This window comes from Salvelinus sp. IW2-2015, linkage group LG13, assembly GCF_002910315.2.
Source record: "Salvelinus sp. IW2-2015 linkage group LG13, ASM291031v2, whole genome shotgun sequence".
Taxonomy (NCBI): Eukaryota; Metazoa; Chordata; class Actinopteri; order Salmoniformes; family Salmonidae; genus Salvelinus; species Salvelinus sp. IW2-2015.
In genome coordinates, this window is record NC_036853.1 from 22,002,302 (window position 1) to 22,022,646 (window position 20,345).

At 49.0% G+C, this 20,345-nt stretch overlaps 1 protein-coding gene across 24 annotated transcripts in view; it reads right to left on the reverse strand.

Annotated features, from left to right (window-relative positions):
* LOC111972303 (protein furry homolog-like) overlaps positions 1 to 20,345 on the reverse strand; it is an 88,130-nt gene that overhangs the window by 9,325 nt on the left and 58,460 nt on the right. For 6 of the 24 annotated variants that reach the window (XM_070446186.1, XM_070446177.1, XM_070446172.1 and 3 more), the window contains 37 exons: positions 19,999 to 20,236; positions 19,357 to 19,536; positions 19,143 to 19,229; positions 18,581 to 18,849; positions 17,639 to 17,843; positions 17,328 to 17,452; positions 17,085 to 17,142; positions 16,902 to 16,993; positions 16,597 to 16,769; positions 16,337 to 16,497; positions 16,131 to 16,241; positions 15,718 to 15,872; positions 15,524 to 15,623; positions 15,250 to 15,418; positions 14,797 to 15,062; positions 14,562 to 14,702; positions 14,289 to 14,460; positions 13,973 to 14,060; positions 13,742 to 13,854; positions 11,921 to 12,071; positions 11,725 to 11,828; positions 11,374 to 11,556; positions 10,965 to 11,166; positions 10,510 to 10,637; positions 10,167 to 10,354; positions 9,803 to 9,897; positions 8,729 to 9,357; positions 8,288 to 8,556; positions 7,911 to 8,051; positions 6,272 to 6,472; positions 5,816 to 5,977; positions 5,624 to 5,722; positions 5,347 to 5,523; positions 4,335 to 4,547; positions 3,127 to 3,303; positions 567 to 904; positions 311 to 388 (listed from right to left, as the gene is read on the reverse strand). In XM_070446186.1, the coding sequence (XP_070302287.1) occupies positions 311 to 388; positions 567 to 904; positions 3,127 to 3,303; positions 4,335 to 4,547; positions 5,347 to 5,523; positions 5,624 to 5,722; positions 5,816 to 5,977; positions 6,272 to 6,472; positions 7,911 to 8,051; positions 8,288 to 8,556; positions 8,729 to 9,357; positions 9,803 to 9,897; positions 10,167 to 10,354; positions 10,510 to 10,637; positions 10,965 to 11,166; positions 11,374 to 11,556; positions 11,725 to 11,828; positions 11,921 to 12,071; positions 13,742 to 13,854; positions 13,973 to 14,060; positions 14,289 to 14,460; positions 14,562 to 14,702; positions 14,797 to 15,062; positions 15,250 to 15,418; positions 15,524 to 15,623; positions 15,718 to 15,872; positions 16,131 to 16,241; positions 16,337 to 16,497; positions 16,597 to 16,769; positions 16,902 to 16,993; positions 17,085 to 17,142; positions 17,328 to 17,452; positions 17,639 to 17,843; positions 18,581 to 18,849; positions 19,143 to 19,229; positions 19,357 to 19,536; positions 19,999 to 20,236 (6,438 nt within the window). The remainder of the gene's footprint in view (positions 1 to 310; positions 389 to 566; positions 905 to 3,126; positions 3,304 to 4,334; positions 4,548 to 5,346; positions 5,524 to 5,623; positions 5,723 to 5,815; positions 5,978 to 6,271; positions 6,473 to 7,910; positions 8,052 to 8,287; positions 8,557 to 8,728; positions 9,358 to 9,802; positions 9,898 to 10,166; positions 10,355 to 10,509; positions 10,638 to 10,964; positions 11,167 to 11,373; positions 11,557 to 11,724; positions 11,829 to 11,920; positions 12,072 to 13,741; positions 13,855 to 13,972; positions 14,061 to 14,288; positions 14,461 to 14,561; positions 14,703 to 14,796; positions 15,063 to 15,249; positions 15,419 to 15,523; positions 15,624 to 15,717; positions 15,873 to 16,130; positions 16,242 to 16,336; positions 16,498 to 16,596; positions 16,770 to 16,901; positions 16,994 to 17,084; positions 17,143 to 17,327; positions 17,453 to 17,638; positions 17,844 to 18,580; positions 18,850 to 19,142; positions 19,230 to 19,356; positions 19,537 to 19,998; positions 20,237 to 20,345) is intronic. The other 18 variants (XM_023999282.2, XM_023999280.2, XM_023999285.2 and 15 more) reach the window with 15 other exon arrangements.

Here is a 20,345-nt window from a genome sequence, read left to right on the forward strand (position 1 = left end):
AGCTCCACAACCAGCCTGGCCCACGTGGGAGTCGAGCCAGAGATGAGCTCACCAATTACAGCAGCTCATAAGACCAGGGAAATCGCAGAGAGGCCAGGAAGACCCGACACGACAAACTCGGCCGTCCACTCAATCAATTACTTGGGCAAACACAGGACGCACATACAATACTTGCTGTCACGATACCAAGACCCACCACACACACAAAACAGGTTGGGAGCAARACATGGTCAGCTGCAGAGCAGTGCCCCTGGAGCAGGTTAGGGGGTTAAGTGCCTTGCTCAAGGGCACGGTCGGCAGTACGTGGCACCTGAGATATTGATGCCAGCAACACTCTGGTTGTTGACTCACTCCCCCCAGATTCCGCTTCTCCACATGCAACTCTGAACTGAAAACAGGTATGAAAATGTAAAACAGGATGTCAATCTAGAGACAGGATCAATGGATACCTGCCAACAATATACACCTGCCGACAAACAGWTATCTGACTAGAGGCCACAACCAACGCACATTTGGCCACTGGTACAGGTCCTCTGATACTGGTCAGTAGAGTACAGCAGTCTTACCTGGACATGTCGGAGAAGTCGGCCTCCTCCTCCTCACAGCGGTCGTCAAGCTCCTTCAGCGCCAGCGTCACGTCCTCCTCACACACAGAGCCACAGGGGCTGTCTAGGATGGGGGGCAGGGGCATGGCTGTGAGGGAGTCCCTCTCTTCACAGAGGGACCCCGGCGGGGTGTCTATGGCCGGTGGGAGAGGGGGGGCCGGGTCCAGGTCATAGTGTGGGTCTTGGGAGTCGGTGAGGTCACACAGCTCAGGGGGCAGAGGGGGGGCACTGCTGCCAAACCCCGTGTCCGTGCTCACGCTGCTGCTCAGCTCATCTGCCGCCGTCATGCTCACCCCGTCCTAAACAACAGCCAGCAGGGGGAGCTCAGGAGCAGGTCAGATATATATACACACTACAACACTATACAAAGATACATTCTCTCGAGACCTTACAGAACCAGAACTGGTTGGTTGGCATGACAACAGCCCTTCTAAAAGTCTCCCTAAGAGTTACTTCAGTGGTTGCCAACTGTTTTTTTTTGTTGCTTACTGTACCACCAACTGAATTTTGCTCTGCCTGGAGTACCCCTGAAGTACCCCCCCCCCCCCCCATTTTACCAGTAAGCTTATGGTCTGGTGGGTCTTCAAGAATCCCCTGTGGCTAGGCTCCCAGCAACCCTGGTTAGGAACCACTGATCTACTTAATCTGTATCTATGCCTGACAAAAACATTACTGGCTTAATCTCATTTTACAACATTCAAGAAAATAACAGAGGTCACGGTCAGCATAATTCAAGAGATCGATGTTCACTTTAAAAAGTTCATCCTGTAACTTGGTGTCTCTAGAGAAAGGGAACACACTAAAGAAATAGGGCCAATATCAATCTATGGTGCTGGCCTAGGCCTGCCATTTAGAGTGTGACCATCAGGGTAGTAAAACACTGACATTGTGGCCAGACGGCAGGCTGGGAGAGCTAACGAGCCTTCAGATTAGATGAGATGCGTTGCACTCTGATCAGTGGTGGCACTTWAAAAAATGGGGAGGACGGGCTCATAGTAATGTCTGGAAAGGAATAAATCAAATGGTCTCCCACAAAACACCTGGTTTCCCTGTGTCTGATACAATTCCCTTCCCTCCATTCATTATTATGAGCCGTCCTCCCCTGCCCGATGCATTCTAACACATACGGATGGATCATAAACTACCGATTTATGGCTCACACTAAATGACTACCTACAGAAGACCGTAAAACGTGACATTTGAACACAATGGGACATTGTTACCCGACATTGTTACCCGACTGACAATGACAAACTTCTGTGCGGTGGCAGTTACCTGCATTAAACCACAGTGTGCGTCATTAGACAGGAAACACTACAAGTCAACTGTGTTCATGGAAGACACGTCCACGGAACAGGGGGGGGGGTCTAGAACATGTAATCGAAATGGACGTGTTCTGTCTGTGCCTCGTTTCCCTCCATTTAAGAGTCTAAGGCACTGAGAGAGGAGGTGGCAGGCTGCCAGAGCGTCCCTGAGGCACGATGGCTTCATTACGGAAAGCTTTTAGGAGTGGGTGGCTGTCCGGGCCGTCGTGGAGGGGATGAGCAAGAGAATCGATGGTTTTATCTGGGGCTCATTACACTAAGAGCCGGGCCTATCATGAGGAGATGTCCTTGAGCTGATGGGTACGGGCAGGGACAGTAGGGGCTCACAGGGAATCTTTATTCACATTACTGGGGGGGGGGGACCCGGTGTTCTCTCTGACTGAAAGTCCCCGTTGAAAATCCCACCTCAGTTTCACTCGCACAATCCGCAGATGTACGTCCTGTGTCAGTGTGTATGAGTTAGTCAATTCAGAATGGGGTCGTCGGGGATAAACAAGAGCGGCATACTATCAACACAAAACATTATGTGGAAGAGGTGTAGATAATAAAATGGACTAATGGAAGCTGTTAGTGACTGGGTTACCTAACTGTGTTCCCTGGTGAACTGTCCTCACTGGTTATATCTAACGCATGTCTGTGTTGCGTCACAATGCTCTCTAGCGTAGCRGGCTTAACTAGCTCATACTCACATATGGGTCTGCCCCGCTGGTGTCCAATGCGCAGCACGTATTTAACGAGGGGTTTCGTTTTGAATGTTCAGGTTCCAAATTGAGAGGTGAACCGTTTCGGCTAGCCTGAGGTGAGCATTGACGATGATCTCGTCTCCCCAATTACACAAGCAAGAACCACGAACCAGCTAAATCAGAGAAAGCAAGAGCTAGCCCACCACAACACCCACAAGCCCCGAGCAGCACGACAAGCGGAGAGAAAGAGATGAGACGGAGGGAYATGTGAACAAAGAGAGCACCCCTTACGGCTCTGTCCAGAGAACAGGCAGGACAAGAGCCAGCCCACTGCACCCCAGGTACAGCGCTCTCCCTAGAGGCAGGCGGAGAGAGGAGGCGGCCACCAACCCTCTGCGTGAAAAAAAAACGACTGACAGAGAGAGCCCAGCAGAGGTAGAAAGTGGTTAAAAGAAGAAAAGGCGCTAGAAAGAACCAGAGCACCCCGATTTTATTTCTCCCGATTGGTCGCACCTCAGGCAGCTGACTGCTGTTTGAGTCAGAGCGCGGCATCTCCAGTGCAGTGCTGTCCTGGCGGGGCAGCAGGGCCGTGGTCTCCTCTGTCAAGGCACTGCTGGACGACTCCTGCGATTGCTGCAGAGAGTCCACGTGGTTGGACGTGGCATCGTCCGTAGCCGAGTCACTGTTCATCTGGAGTGAGAGACGGACGCAAAGAYCGGTTCAACTTTTCCATTTGGAACTAGATAGTAAATACTAAATCAAACCTCCAAATTCTATATATTATCTGGTCCTCTGCTCCGTGTCTCCAGGATATCTGCTAGTATACTGTTTAGTTTTTATTGTTCAACATGCAAGTTTCTTTTTGTTGTTTTTTTGCATACAAAAGTAAGACGTTTACCAATAAAAAAAAATCTGCTATGTTCCAGGCATTCTTACAAAACATTCTTGTTATTCGAAAAACGATATATTCTCACATTACTTTGTCTGCAAATGACATGCTGCATGCTCATGGTAGCATTGTTTAAAAGTTACTACAGAGCCGTCTTTGGGCCCAAGGGCCACTAGAGGATCAGTCTCACAGTGCACTATCAAGCACAAAGGAGGAATAAGAAGACAGCATAGACTGAAGAGCAGCTCCAGGAATAACAGCATATTGTCGATAACACCCTGGGAAGATATATATWTTTTTTTAGCAAAGCAAACAGACGTTAGAGAAAGGCAGCCAGAGGTTGGGGGTTAAAATTAAATTGGGTTCATGCTCATAAAGGAACATGCTGTTAATTTGATGCCTGTTGTAACTTGACTAAATACGTTTTTACATGGCATGCTATGGACTCTTGAGTTTCACTTTATTGTAATTCATCTCCCAGTTAGTTCATTGATTCCCATATATTATGTCTGTGACCTTAAACATATCAGAAAGCTGGACTGATTCTTAGAAGTACAGTGTTTGGGTCTCTACTTTACTTACCTAAAAACAAACTTCTGGGGGAAGGGGGGTACTGGTTTGTGGGTAAAATTAGAGTAGAGCATCTAGGATTGGGGTGAAATAGTGACTGTTACCAGCGGAAGCAAGCATCTAGCCCCAGGCCATACCGGGTAAAGTAGCAGCTCTGCAATCGCTCTGCTCAGCGGACACACACACACCATGCCAACGGGCTGTGTGAGGAGCATGGGGACGGGAGGGGGACGGGGGCACCCTGGTGGTGGGTGAGACTTACGAGGCCAGAGCGGGTGAGAATCTGGCTAGCGCTCAGTACCTCCTCCTCAGACGACTCGTCCGTGTCCTCCTGGTTGGTGAGGTTGAGGCTGGGCGTGCTCCCGGTGTACTGGCACTCCTGCAGGGACGGCGTGTCCCCGTCTCCCTCCCCCTTGTCCATGCTGTCCAGGGAGCGCCGACGCACGCCCCAGTTAAAGTTGTCCATGCTCTCCCCCTACAGGACACCCAAGGAAACAGCAGTCAGATACCAGTAGAACTAACTGAAGTTTGAGATATCTGTCGAAGATGTGGATGATGACAACAGCACAAGTACACAAGAAAACAGAAATACGTCACTAACATGCCACATCTAAAGGAGCTGTGTTTGCAGTAATGGGAAAAGGAGGAAACAACGCCTTGTCTCTAAGGCTTTGACCCTAATCACTTCGGACAGAGAGCTGCAAAACTTTAAAGACAAACTAAATAAAAGCACAAGAGGAGGAAAATCAGGACAAAGTGCAGACTACATCGATCATGAAACAAAAAGTTTTTGTGGCATGCTTCATTGGCTGTCTGTTTCTAGACTGACAAAACAGGTGCTTCTACAGGGTGACAATCACATGACTGACAGAGGGACACCAGGGCACTGAGGAGAGCAGCTCTTGCTGGCCCAAAACTTACCTGCAACTCCTTGTGGCGGGAAAGGAGGAAAGGTAACAAAGTGAGTTAGGAAGAGTAGGCAGTAGGGACAGTTAGAGGACAACATGGAAGAAAAGTCATACCAAGACCTGCACACACACACACTTGAGTGCACGAGCCCACAATCACACACACTGAATGAAACCATTTATTTTCACCCATCAACGACATGATCTAAAATGATGCAACAGCAGAGCGACTATTGCAAATGATCATATACAAGGCAGGTGTGTGTGTGTGTGTGTGTGTGTGTGTGTGTGTGTGTGTGTGTGTGTGTGTGTGTGTGTGTACAGATGACTTATCCTCGTGTACAGTAACAGTACATCACCCCTCACCTCAGCATCTTCCAGCTCCACGTCCAGGAAATCAAAGTCCTTGAAGACTCCAAACTGCTGCTCACTTCCTGCATCTTCTCCCTGCATATCCTCCTCCCTCACCACCTCCTCCACCGTGGGGATCAGACTGGTCTGCTGGTCACCTGAGTCCAGGTCCTCGTTGGATGAGAACACCACCTAAACACAGAGAGTACAGTTATAGTAAACATGTTCAATAAAGCACATGGAGGGATAGGATATGTTTTGTTGAAGTTGATCACTAGTCCTGCTCGCTCACAGTTTGACATGCCAGGTGTCTTACAGAAGGATTCTTGGGAACGCCAGACTCAGGACCACACAGAGAGAGAACGTTCATCAGCTTCTCTCTGGTTCGCCTCTGAAATAAGACAACATAAACCAGAAATGCATGAGACATTCCAACGTTAAACATAGCAAACCACATCGTAACATATCCAGTGGCTGAAAGTACCTGAGAGAGTTGGGGCCTCTTCCAGCTGACAGGCACCAGGCCGTTGGAGTTGGATCCAGAGGAAGTGGAGGACGTGCTCCGGGTCACAGCGATGACTTGCGGTTTCCCATTCCGCCCTGCAGCTGTGCGCTGGTCCCCGTACTTATGCCCTATGATGGGTGTCTGGGGGTCAAAGGTTAAACCAGTTAATCTCAATTATACAGGTCCAATTATTTTCTGATAAATGGTAGGGGATGAAGGTAAAAGATGAGAAACATGGAAAGAGTGAAAAAAACAATCAATCAGAGAAGGACGAAAAGATAACAAGAGGACGTAGGTCAGGACAGATGTCAGAGAAAGGTACTTCTTTGTATTGACATTTTAGCAGCACATACAGTTTCATACAAAAACATGTTACAACATAAAACACAACAGTTTAAAAACATCAATTTACACATTGAGCAGGCAAGACCTCACCTCTGAGATGTCAAAGTGGAAGTCCAGCGTCTTGCCGGGCAGCTCCTTAGAGGAGTTGTTGAAGATGCGAGTGAAGGCGATCTCTGGGGATCCAGAGGACTCGGTGCTGTAGGAGCGCTGCACCTCGTCTGGCAACACCAGGCTGGCCGACCGAGACACCACCAGCTTCAGAATGTTCTGGGCCTCCTTCCAGTACGGGCTCTGGGGAACGCACAGGAACAGAGGTGGTGTTGGTTAGATTGTCAATAGGAGAGAATCTTAAAATGGTTTTAGGAGGACACCTCAGTTCTAGGGAAAGTTAAGAAATATATTGTCTTTCAACTCAAGCCTCTTGTTCTTTCCCATACAAAACACCATCCAATTCTAGGGCTATCCACAAATGTGAAGGAACAAAATGTCCACAGTCAGTGCTCCTATTATACTGTATGACATTTTCTAATTCAGGTTTTCATGTCATGTACACGAGTACAGTGAAATGCCTTTCATGCAAGCTTCAAACCCAACAATGCAGTAATCAATATAGTACTAAAAATAACAAGGTAGAACAAAAACATGAGAAATAAAAATAAGAACACGCAAAAGTAAGAAGCTATGTAGAGGGTCATATCCAATACCATATTTACAATGTGTAGGGATACTGGAGTGAAAGAGGTAGATATGTATAGGGGTAAGGTGACCAGGCATCAGGATGTATGATAAACAGAGTAGCAGCAGCGTAAATGAGGATTGCATGTGAGTAAGTGTGTGTGTGTGCGTGTGTAGAGTCAGTATAAATGTGTGTGCATGTTATGCGTGAGTGTGTAGAGTCCTATGAGTTTGCATAGAGACAGTGTCAAAATCACATAGAAGTGTCAACTAGTCCACGTATTTAGCAGTCTTATGGCTAGGGGATAGAAGCTGTTCAGGAGCCTGTTGGTGTCTGACTTAATGCACCTTGCCGTGCGGAAGCAGAGAGAACAGTCTATGGCTTTGGAGGCTGGAGTCTAACGATGACCACGCGGTCMTGGGTGAACAGGGAGTACAGGAGGGGACTAAGCACACACCCCTGTGGGGCCCCTGTGTTGAGGGTCAGCATATTCGATCCTACTCGGACCAGGCTGACAACCCTTACAAGCAACCTTGAAAGAACTCAGTCTGAATTAATAGTCTTTATTCAAACATACTAACAAAAGAATCCACTTGTACAAAAGCACACACTGCTGTGGAGGTCGGTGAGTGGAGAATTGTCCTGAGGCTGGGTGGGGGAGGGTAGGAGTGGTAGTCAGGCCAGCTGCAGCTCTGACTGAAGAGCAGTTCAAGCCCAGGGGTCAGGGCTGGTAAAAGGCTCTTCTATAAAGAGCCTTGGCTGGCTGACTATGTCCAAATGGCCTGAGATCCATGACCTGCTTTAAATCTTCAAGTGCGTCACTCTGTAGAGAGGGAGTCATTCTGGCTTTCTCCCTCACATATTCACTCTCTTACACACCAAAGGCTGTATCTGCTGAAATGAAAGAGCCACGTGACACATACAGGAATAGAGCTGCCTGACACAATGTACTGTATCAGCCAATTCCCGTTCATTCTTCTCAAACCTCCCAGAGATGAGGCCTAAACAGTGTCAGAGTGTTGAGCTGAAACCTAAAGGGCGTCCAGGTCTCACCTGGACATATTTGCCGATGATCTTCATGATCTCCAGGTTGAACTGTTTGACGGGTGCAGCCGACAGGTCAATGTGACTCAGCAGGCTGTAGATGATCTGCAGCAGGGACTGCTGCATGCTGGGTAGGCCTTTCTCCAGCAACTGGGGATGAGAGGGGAAGGGTAAGGAACAGGCTCACAGCAGCTATCATGGTTAGATGTTGGACATCTGATTACCAGCTGATCAACAATCAACTGCTGACTTGCCATAATAAAAAAACACAAGCTCCTGTAAATGGAGGTTAACCAGTGGGTGTAATGTAGATGGACTACGTAATAAGTTGCCAGCTTTGATTCTCCTCATTACTTCTATGAAAGCCTGGTGTTGCGGGTGCTTACCTCGGCCAGGTATGTGACCAGATTGAACGTGATCTCAGCGAAGGCGTCGTGCAGGTAACGACACACCACGTTGATCCAGTTGGCGCAGTCTCTGGAGTAGCTGTGTGCGCTGTACAGGCTCATCATGTGGGCCAGGTTAGACAGCGTGGCGGACTTCTCCTCGGCACACACCTTGGCTATCTTATCCGCCGTCTCCTTGCAGAACGGAGTGGGGCTGTCAAAGTGCTGGATGAGGTGAGGCAGCAGGCACAGGATGTTCAGAGGAAAACCTACAAGGAGACGGCAACAGACGACGTCAGGATCAAGTGAATCTAGATCGTCTGAGCTAACACAGGAAGAGAAACAGGTCTAACCCCATCGGAAGGCTCTAGGGGGGATTAGTGCCATTTACCAAGCATGAAGCCAGGAACTTGTGCTGAATAAAATCAATAAGATCAATACCTGCTCGCTTACCTGCCACCTGGGAGGGGTCGACCAGTGTGTGGCGGGAGACGCTGATGAGCTTGCTTAGCAGGTGGATGGTGAGCTCCTGGGTGGAAGCTGAGGTGAAGCCCTTGAGGAAGAGCTGCAGCAGACCAGGGAAGCTGTACCATTTCAGCTTGGCCTGCACCCTCTCTAGTCTCTCCCTGCTGTCTGCGTTCTCCAGGGGCAGCTGGCCCAGTAGCTTGTTGAGCAGCCGCAGGGCCAGCAGGTACTCAAACTCATAGTCCGACTCCAGGAGGGAGGCTGCTATCCAGAACACCGTGGCCATCAGGTTGGATGGGTCCACAGGAGGGATGGCCTCCTCCCCAGGACCCCCTCTGCCACCCTCCCGCAACGACGACAAGCTCTGCGTTCGTGCTAGGTTGCCGTGGCTACCGGCCAGCCGGTCGGCGATGTCTAGGGTGTTACTGCGGCGGCGGTCTCCCTTACGTTCACCCATGAGGCTGGCGCGGAGGGAGTTGCTGCGGGTGTGGCTGTGGGGGTAGTGGCCTTGGTGGAAAAGACCACCGCTACTCAGATTCAGCTGGCCCGTGCTCTTCCTTTTAGCTGCAAACTTGGCCCCCAGCAGGTGCTCATGGGCAGAGGCCCTGCAGGATAAATGACAATGAGTATTTCGCTAACACAGGGTTTTAAAGTGTCCATAATGCGTGTGTTTAGAGAGCGCGAGTTGACAAAATTGTGTTTGTATCAGCGACGGGAAATTCCACAGTAACAGTGTGAGACAATGTCCACTGAACATTTTACAAAAACACATTTACTTGAAGAACAGTGCAGATGCAAAGTTCGGTAACAGAATGACGGAACAAACAGCACAAACAGTCATTCTGTTACCAAACTTTGCAACTGCACTGTAAACGTGTTTTTGTAAAATTCTCAGTGGAAATTGTTAAGTAGTCCTTGTGCATAGAGTTGTATGGTTTGCTTAACTTTGCAATCATTGGTTTTGTTAGACATACATTTTCATGTGAAAAATCAGAGTCTCATTGTCACTGTTACCGTGGAATTGCCCAGATCTAACTGGTCAGTGCTTACTGTGCCAAGGCAGTGAGGAGGTCATAGTTCTTGACTGTGTCAGCGAGCGTGTCGATCCCTGACTCCAGAGTCAGCAGCAGCTCGATAACAAAACCCTGAGGAGACAGAGGAGCAGAGGTCAACCACCGAGACAAACCGACCCCTGATACTGCAGTACCCAGTGGCTGCTGCTTCCTAACAAAGCTGCTGATCCACACTGATCACAGGTCAGAGTGGCTGAACCCTKTGGAGTATAGTCCCTGTTTAAGTGGCTATGCTCTCTCTCATCTGAGATCAGAAGTTAGTGAGAAAACTAATAGAGCAGACAGCCCAAAGGTCATACTAGAAGGTGGTTGTCTTGATACCGGTGGGTCGTCTAGCTCACCTGTGCCTCCTCTCCCGGGTCGCCCACTGTCTCTACGAGGCGTGAGAGGACATCAGAAAGTGTGGCGGCTGTGAGGGGTTGTTTGAGAGCCCTGAAGATCTGGAAGGAGCGTCCTGCGTAGTGACGAGATGAGCAGGACAGAGCAGTCTGCAGGGCGACCTCACTCAGCAACTGCTCCAGTTGGAAACCTGATTCACATAAACAGCCAGAGATATTTAATATAAAAACAAGGATGCTAGACATAAGAATAGAGGGATATTTAATGGCAATATTTTAGCGCTAAGAAATGCTACAGACAGGACAGTCAGTGCAGCAGAGAGAGATAAGGAAGTGACAAACACACAAGGACCTGACTGGGACTGTTTGAAGACTGTCACTACATGTCGGAGGAACACGCTCAGCTGGTCAGCACTCTTTATGTTGGGGTTCTTGGGTGACACGTCCTCATGGTTCCACAGGGGCCCCCGCTTCCTGCAGGACAGGAAGACAAGATCGAATCAGGAGAGAAAACGAGGGGAAGTCCGAATGATCGTCACAACTCATCGAACCCTGATATTCTCACCCAAAGACAAAAATGGTTTGTAGTAGCACACGCAAACACATGCAAATGAACGATACCCCATCCTTTCAGACATGGCTGCAAGTGCGAGATCAGATACATGGTTTGGATGAAGAAATGAATCATGATGGTACAGTACATCACATAAGACAAACTGATATATAGAGCCATGACAGACACATACAGTGCAAAAAACAGATTTTCAGGTAAATGTAGTGTAGTTGAGTGTCGGGTACTACCTGGAGGTGACAAACTCGATGAGGGCTTTGACCTTCTCGTACTGCTCTGCGGTGACGTCCACCTCGTTGATCAGGGTGGGGGTGAGGTGGGGCAGGGGGACGACTCCTGCACCCAGGCTGATGCTGGACGACGTGGAGCTGGAGCTCAGGCCTGAGTCTGTCATGGGAGACGGCTGGTAGTCTGGCACAAAGTCACACACTCCTGCGTGAGTAACACACAGACACGAGCATGGCTGACGAATCGCTAGAAACTTGAGATTTCACACACTGATCTGTGAAGACTGGAGAGCAAATGAGGACGTGGATCTCTGCTGCCCCCTACTGATCTTATTGAACAATACAGAACCAGGCAAAGGGATATTTGCGTGCTTGAGCTAAGCTACTCAGATCTTTGCAGAGCGCTACTGACCTGTGAGGTTGAACTCGTGGGGCGGTGGCTTCACGGTCAGCACCTTGGGGTCGTTGTACTCTCGGTTGCGCAGCAGCACGGAGGCCAGGGATTGGACGCCGCTGTTGGTTCCCTGGACGACCAGCAGGTGAAGCAGGAGGCGTTTGCAGTGCTCGTAGACCTCAGGGTGCTGGTGGTCCAACCCTGGTGGGGGGAGAAACAACACAAGGGACTGCTGAGAAAATCTATTCCATGAACACTGGCAAAAGTAGAGTTTTGCATTTGTTTTGCCTGTAAATGATTAGTATAAAGACAAGTATACCTCACTTAAATTGTAATCAGTCAGCTGTATAGAGGTGAGTGGTTAGTTACCTATGAAGATGGAGTGCAGCAGGAGGTGAAGGTAGGCGCTCCACTCCACTTTGACCCCATGGTCTACTATGAGGTCAGTCAGTAGGATGACAGCTATGTTACACCTGAGATACACCACACCAGAGGGTCAGCTGGGACAGGGGAAAGGTCATACAGACAGGTCAGAGGTCAAGTGGAGAGGGGGGGTAGAGGTTACCTGTGGAGGGGTACTCCAGGGGTGTTGGTCTCCGGCAGGTAGTCCACCAGAGGGGACCAGCAGCCCCCTGTGGGAGGGAAAGGGAGGGGCTCGGGACGGTTGTGGTCCATCACCTTCAGACGCCAGTTAGCATACAGCGGCATGGAGTCACCTGGCGAAAACAGTGGCTTATCACACACACCTGTGGCAACGTGGACGTACAGTATGTATATACAGTTGAAGTCGGAAGTCTACATACACCTTAGCCAAATACATTTAAACTCAGTTTCACAATTCCTGACATTTAATCCTAGTAAAAATTCCCCGTCTTAGGTCAGTTAGGATCACCACTTTATTTTAAGAATTTGAAATGTCAGAATAATAGGAGAGAATGATTTATTTCAGCTTTTATTTCTTTCATCAAATTCCCAGTGGGTCAGAAGTTTACATGCACTCAATTAGTATTTGGTAGCATTGCCTTTAAATTGTTTAACTTGGGTCAAACATTTCAAGTAGCCTTCCACAATCTTCCCACAATAAGTTGGGTGAATTATAGCCCCTTACTCCCGACAGAGCTGGTGCAACCGAGTCAGGTTTGTAGGCCTCCTTGCTCACACACGCTTTTTTAGTTCTGCACACAAATTTCCTATGGGATTGAGGTCAGGCTTTGTGATGGCCACTCCAATACCTTGACTTTGTTGTCCTCAAGCCATTTTGCCACAACTTTGGAAGTATGCTTGGGGTCATTGTCCATTTGGAAGACCCATTTGCGACCAAGCTTTAACTTCCTGACTGATGTCTTGAGATGTTGCTTCAATATATCCACATCATTTTCCTTTCCTCATGATGCCATCTATTTTGTGAAGTTCACCAGTCCCTCCTGCAGAAAAGCACCCCCACAACATGATGCTGCCACCACCGTGCTTCATGGTTGGAATGGTGTTCCTCGGCTTGCAAGCCTCCCCCTTTCTCCTCCAAACATAACAGTCATTATGGCCAAACAGTTCTATTTTTGTTTCATCAGACCAGAGGACATTTCTCCAAAAAGTATGAGCTTGTCCCCATGTGCAGTTGCAAACCGTAGTCTGGCTTTTTAATGGCAGTTTTGTAACAGTGGCTTCTTCCTTGCTGAYCGGCCTTTCAGGTTATGTCGATATAGGACTCGTTTTACTGTGGATACTTTTGTACCTATTTCCTCCAGCATCTTCACAAGGTCCTTTGCTGTTGTTCTGGGATCGATTTGCACTTTTCGCACCAAAGTACGTTCATCGCCAGGAGACAGAACGCATCTCCTTCCTGAGCGGTATGACGGCTGCGTGGTCCCATGGTGTTTAAACTTGCATACTATTGTTTTGTACAGGTGAACGTGGTACCTTCAGGTGTTTGGTAATTGCTCCCAAGGATGAACCAGACTTGTGGAGGTCTACAATGTTTTTTCTGAGGTCTTGGCTGATTTATTTTGATTTTCCCATGATGTCAAGCAAAGAGGCACTGAGTTTGAAGTTAGGCCTTTAAATACATCCACAGGTACACCTCCAATTGACTCAAATGATGTCAATTAGCCCATCAGAAGCTTCTAAAGCCATGACAATTTTCCAAGCTATTTAAAGGCACAGTCAACTTAGTGTATGTAAACTTCTGACCCACTGGAATTGTGATACAGTGAACTATAAGTGAAATAATCTGTCAGTAAACAATTGTTGGAAAAATTACTTGTGTCATGCACCGACTTGAAATTTGTGGAGTGGTTGAAAAACGAGTTTTAATGACTCCAACCTAAGTGTATGCAAACTTTTGACTTCAACTGTATATAAAGCATAGAGTAGTATGGCTGTCTCTTACTCTTCTCCTCCTCATAGGATCCTCCAGAGCTGCTGCTGTAACGAGACTCCAGGCGGTGGTGCTGACGGCTCAGGTTGCTGTTCAGACCACTGTAGATGTCCAGATGGGTGGAACTGCAGACAACATAGAGACAGCTGTAGTCTTACTGGGAGTGTCTCGGTGTGTGTGTGTGTGTGTGTGTGTGTGTGTGTGTGTGTGTGTGAGAGAGAGAGTTAGTGTGTGATCTCATACCCGTCATCCATGTTGGAGTCTTTATTTTTGCTGCTGTCATGGTGACCGTCGGTTCCTGGCACCATGGTGTTACTGCTGGAGTTGGTTCCTGTGGACAGAGATGGGGATAGACATCTAGAAACTACGGCAACAAGGTTTATGAGGTACATGACAGACAATGTCATTATGACAGTCATTCATACAGTCCAACAGTCCATGAGGGAGCAGACGGGAGAATATGTAACATAGAAACATCAAGCATCTGTGTTTCATATCCCAGAACAGTAGGGCTATAACGTAGAGGAGGGACATGTATAGAAGACAGTGTGATATATACCTGCTGAGGTGACGGAGGGGATCTTGTAGCTGGAAGTGATGCGGTAGTAGGGAGGGTTGTCCATGTGAGTGACAGCAGAGCTCACTGGGTCTGTCAGGTCCAGCTCACACATCAGCTCCTCCAGCAGCTGCATAGTCTTATCCCTGCCTAGGTAGACCACCACCCGCTTCACCTGACAACACACACGTTTCAACAAACATTTGAGATGACTGAATAATGGTTGGATATGGGAGGTGTGAGGGAGAGAGGACAGTGTGTGTAAACTGGACTTACATAGGGCAGGAGGCTGGGCTCACTGTTGACCCCTGACATGCTGATGAGGAAGTGCAGGATGATCTTCAGGTTCTTTGGCCAGCTGTCGGCCAGGGTGGTCCACACGTTCTCTATCTCTGACCACGCAAACTCATCCCCGTACTGTATGCACAAGCGCAACACAGTTCAAACAAACACTATCATTTATCAGCAGCAGACAACGTAATGCCTGTGTGGGGTCAGGTCGCGGTCGTACCTTGGCGGTCATGAACATGAGGTTGTTGAGCACCATGGTGGTGGCGTGTGGGGAGCCCCAGCCCTCCCCTCTGAGCCAGCGCCGGCTGTTGACCATCATCATGTCGCGCTCGTGGGCCTCTTCTTCCTCCTCACAGACTGGGGGTTCCTGTCGCCGTGGCGACGGCTTGAAGTCCACCAGCTCCACGTTGTTCATCCAGGGCAGGAGGTAGTGCAGCATCACCTGGCGACCACCAGGGTGTGCTGTCTGGATACGCTGGCTCACCTCTGGGGAAGGAAACAGCACAGTCGCCGCACCGATAAGACTCAAATCTACGTGCCAAACGCCAAAGCTACGCATCTCGAATGACTGGCCATTTCCTTTTAAAGAGCACTACATTGACCAGGGTGTCCTTTGAGATTTGCCCAATGAGACCGAAGAGTGTAGGACAATGTGTGATGTAACAGTGCAGACCTGAGAAGATGGGCAGGGTGAGCTCTGGGTATGTCCTGGCCAGCTCCTCAGACAGCTGGTAGTAGGAGACAGAGTAGAGGTGTGGCAGCGGGGAGGGAGGACTCAGGATCCCATCTGTTCTCTGGATCTCCAGTTTGTGAGCGTAACGGAAGAGCTTGGGCTCCAAGATCTGGGGAACAGAACACGCACAGAAAAATCCCATTAAGTACATGTAAAAAATAATGGATTTTTCCCAAATAGATCCAGTATGTGTCCCGGATCGTGTCAAACCAACCTGCAGCAGCTGCATGGCCACCTCATAGATATCTCTGGATGAATCAGCCGACTTGAACAAGATCAGATTCAGCAGCACCACAGTGTCAAACTGGTAATCCCTGTAGACCATACGATATCAATCATATTAACACATCATYGATTACAGAGTTAATACACAGAGACACACACACACTATAAAAATGGCCGACGTGCCTGTTGTGAAAGACGTTGGCGATGGCCCTGAAGCAGCCGGCAGCCACGCGGCGTGAGCCAGTGTAACAGCGGTCCACAGCCCAGAACATCAGGTTACTCTGGTCTGGGTTCAGCTCCAACAGCAGCATCACCGCCTCACAGCCCAACTGGTGCACCTGCAGGGGGACACACAGAGAAACAGACCATCAGAGGGACCATCAGCACAAGCCCTCCATATACACTCAGCGCTGCACCTCAAGAGTCAAGCTATTTCCTTCCCTTCATCCGTACCACTCAAAGTAATTGAACCCGTGAAAGTTTAGCCTTATCCTGTTTGGCYATCATATCAGTGCAGATGACGGACAGCTGGTGGTAATCAAGGAATAGTTTAAGCCCAGCAGTGGGGCTGTAGTGCAGAAGGGCTCTTCTCTTACCTTCCTGTCCTGAGAGTCCAGGATGTTGTCCAACCACTTGTAGAGATAACCGTCAGAGGAGAGGCCAACGTTATCAGCCACTGGACCACAGCACAACACTGCCGACATGGCCTGCAGACACGCAGTAGACAAACATTTACCCCGTCATGAKGTGTTTACAGAGTGGGATCTCAGAGATAGTCTTGCGTGTGAACAGCTGGTTGTACCTTGAGAGCACAGTACTGGTGTCGGTTGATCTGCATGTTGCGGTCGCTGTACCGGTCTAGTGGGGTGAACATGATGCTGAAGGGCCCCGCCCAGTGGCTGAACAACATGAATAGACTGTGTCTCAGAGACTGCTGGGGGAAGATGGTCCTCCTCTGGTGCACTGGTGGGAATACATACGCAGATGTCAAATAGCCACTCACACATATACAACATTTTACACTTTATAGTGTGTGTGTGTGTGTGTGTGTGTGTGTAGTACCTGGGACGTTCTGAATGATGTTGGCCACCAGAGCGCTGAAGTGGCAGCGGATGTCCTTCAGTGTGTCTGAATCTTTGTCGTTCTCAGCCTCCAGCAGCTGTCTCGTCAGATCCACATACTCCAACAGTGTCGAGTTCAGAGAGTGACTCTCCCCGTCCAGACCGCCACTCCCCCTGCACACACACAGGGGGTACAGTACAGGGGTCAGTGAATTCAAAAGATGGAAGGTCCATGATTCTATTCTAGGATACTATATAACTACTTGTGTATTTATATGTAATGGTTCTGTTCTGGCTTCCACTCACGTCTGACTGACGACGCCAGCGTCGGCCAGCAGCTCAAAGATCCGGACCAGCTGGACCCTCAGGATGTCGCGACGCCTACGTCGCTTCATGTTCTGCAACAAGAGGGGCAGAGCCAGTACTGAGCAGGTAGTACAGTGTTATGTTAGATACATGGAGATGTGAGGGTCAGTGAGCTGCACCCACCTCAGGTCTCCTCTCCAGAGCCTCCTTAATGATGGGGTTCAGTTCCTCTATCAGATCTCTGGAAGACGGAATAGAAGTAAGGAAAACTACCGGGCAAACGCTCATACAAACTCACTCACTACATTCTGTGCCTACTAACCAAATAACGCACACACTACTATATATTCAAACATGCAAATTCGAACACAGGCAACTGAAACATGACTCTCAGCCACAGGCGGACGTACAGAGTGGCTCCCTCACCTGAAGGCCACGGGGTTGGTCCTGCCAAGCCCCAGGACGAGTGACTCTGTGATGTCCATGCTCTCAGAGCGCATCATCGGGACAACGTGTTTGAACAGGGATGAGGGGGACGGAGTGCCAATAATCTGGACACACACAAAGATCAGAAATCAAAATGAAAACTAATGATTTTTCAATATCTAACTAAAAGGATAAGAGATGTATATAGTAAAAAAACACTGCATTTTCTCAACTTGGAATAGGCATTATCACACTGACAGCAATCAAGTAAACGTATAGAGAGAAAAAATGGATAGGTCATGCCCTCTGACCTTAGAGTCGTAGCTGTAGCCACTGTCCGGCGTGGACGCCAGCGTCTCAGGCGGGGAGCAGCGGACGGAGCCAGAGGTGGAGGAGGAGGAGTTGGGGGAGGAAGTGGCGGAGCTACAACAGAGGATCAGGTAGTTCCTCCACAGCCCCACGTACGAGTCACTACTGCTGCTCAGGCTGTTCAGCTTCTTAGCATTTATAGGGCTGCTGCAGGGGCAGAGGACAAACGTCAAAGATTAATAACAGGCAGGCGATATAGAGATATATATATATTGTTTTTAAAGTTTGCGGGCAAAGATGCTCAATTTTGCTGCGGCAATTCTGACATTTTGAATGGCAATATGCAAAAACMGTTTAATTTGTGGTGAAAATGAGTTGCAAAGGGAAAAAGTTTGTTGACGTGTGGCTTAATTGAATCATACTACGTGGTAAATTTGCTGGGATTGGTTGAAATTGCAAGCCCTCTTTTTGTACTGCGCTGATGGGTAAGTTTAATGTGATAATATTGCTACGCTTTGAGTGCTTTAAGTGGAAATAGTGAGGTGATTGGTCAAATCTGCAAGCCATAGCATAATATGCATGGAAATCGCAGAATCTTGGAATCCTGGAGGGACTGATTTACAATATTACTGAAATAATTTCCATGTGTGTCAGACATACAAACACTGTAAAAAGACAGGGGCCAACTCTCCTCCTCACGGGGCTCACATACGTATACAGCTGAGGGATCTATTAGGATGAAGTCATCCAGTCACGCGCCGAGTCTCCAGTGACGGTGTAGACCGTATGGACACCGTACACGAYACAGGGTGACGTCACTCAGCCCTCTAGTGCGCAGACTGTAACCACATCAATTCTAAGTGCCTTTTTACAACCTCAAATCTAAACGTGTACATGCACCTAAGAGAACAACATTGACAGAGTAAAGGCCTGGAGAGACATACTTGATGTCCACTTGCGGAGAGAGCAGCTGCAGGCGTGTGTAGGCGAACATCCCGGCGTAGTTGAGTGCGGTGGGGCAGTGCTTGGGCAGGTGCTCCTGGCGCAGGAAGCTGGACAGGCTGATGACCCAGGGGTCCTGGCCCTGCGTCACGTGGGCAAACACCCAGATGTGCGACGGGCTGACCACGTCAAACTGGTGGCTGATGGGAGACGAGTTCCATTCTGCCAGCGTCTGCAGGTCGATACCGCTGGGACAATATAGCAGGTTGGTCTGCAGGGGAGAGGGGAGGATGAGGGTCAGGGTGTATGTACCATGTTGTGCTGCTGCCATGTTGTTGTCATGTGTTGCTACCATGTTGTGTTGCTGCCATGCGTTGTCCTAGGTCTCTCTTTACGTAGTCTCTTGTCGTGATGTGTGTTTTGTCCTACATTTTTATTTTGAATCCCAGCCCCCGTCGGTGGCCTTTTGCATCTTGGTAGGCAGTCATTGTAAATAAGAATTTATTCTTAATTGACTTGCCTAGTTAAATCAAAATCATGTGTGTGTTGCTTTGCCATTCTTACCTGGTCAGCTCCTGTGAGATGGATGAAGCTCTCCAGCACAGATGCACTTAGCCTGTCCATCACATCTATGGCCAACTCCTCATCTCCCTGAAAAAGACAGGCAGAAACAGTAACTGAGTCTCTTGCATCTTAACTGAGGTTACTTTAACAACACTTCATCTAATTATTTGAGTCACTTTCACAACCCCATCTGTCAGTCTGAGTTGGTAGTTACCTTGGCGATGCCCAGAGCGGTGTGCAGGGCTCGGACCTCTTTGAGGATATTAACAGCCAGCCTGCGCGTGGCGGGGCGGCAGCTGCACAGAACCACCAGTGCCAAGCCCTCCGCCACGTGCAGCACCCCCCACAGAGGAGAGCGCTCCAGGGCCAGAGACGGCCCGCTTCCAGGGCCCTGCTGGAGCACACACACAGACAGGGTTACTTTATCACACAAACCCAATTCAAAATACACAATAAACTGGATGGTTCGAGCCCTGAATGCTGATTGGCAGACAGCCGTGATATATCAGACCGTAAACCACTGGTATGACAAAACATTATTTTTACTGCTCTAATTACATTGGTAACCAGTTTATAATAGCAATAAGGCACCTCGGGGGTTTGTGATATGTGGCCAATATACCACGGATAAGGAATGTCCGCGTTGCGTTGTGCCTAAGAACAGCCCTTAGCCGTGATATATTGGCCATATACCACACACCCTCTAGCATTATTGCTTAAATAACCCTACTACTACAGTACAGAGCAAGAAGTTCGAGTCCCTGTCCTTGTARGGCGTTACGCACATGTAAAACACACAGGGTTGACCACAACCAGACAAAATGAGAGACGCCACAGCTATCCACTCTCCACCCACCTGTGCKTCGTGGGTCTTGTTGCTGGTCTGGACGGCCTGCCTCCACTGGCTGATGAGCTGCAGCAGCATCTTGACGGCATTGTCCAGCAGCGTGGGGTGGACGTCGGTGACCTCGCGCACCACGAAGTAGACGAAGCCAGAGAGCACGTCCTCCCTCCACTCTGGGAAGTCCAGCATCAGAGCCTGCAGGGTGGTGAAGGCCAGGCCACGCAGCTCCTCGTCCATGTGGATGGTCAGCCTGGAGAGGAGAACGACGCACGGGTCAGACAGAGGTCAAAACGGGATCACAAACAGAGCTTTTGAAGGCACAGCTTTGGCAAAATAAAAAGCCCCATTGATCTGTTCAG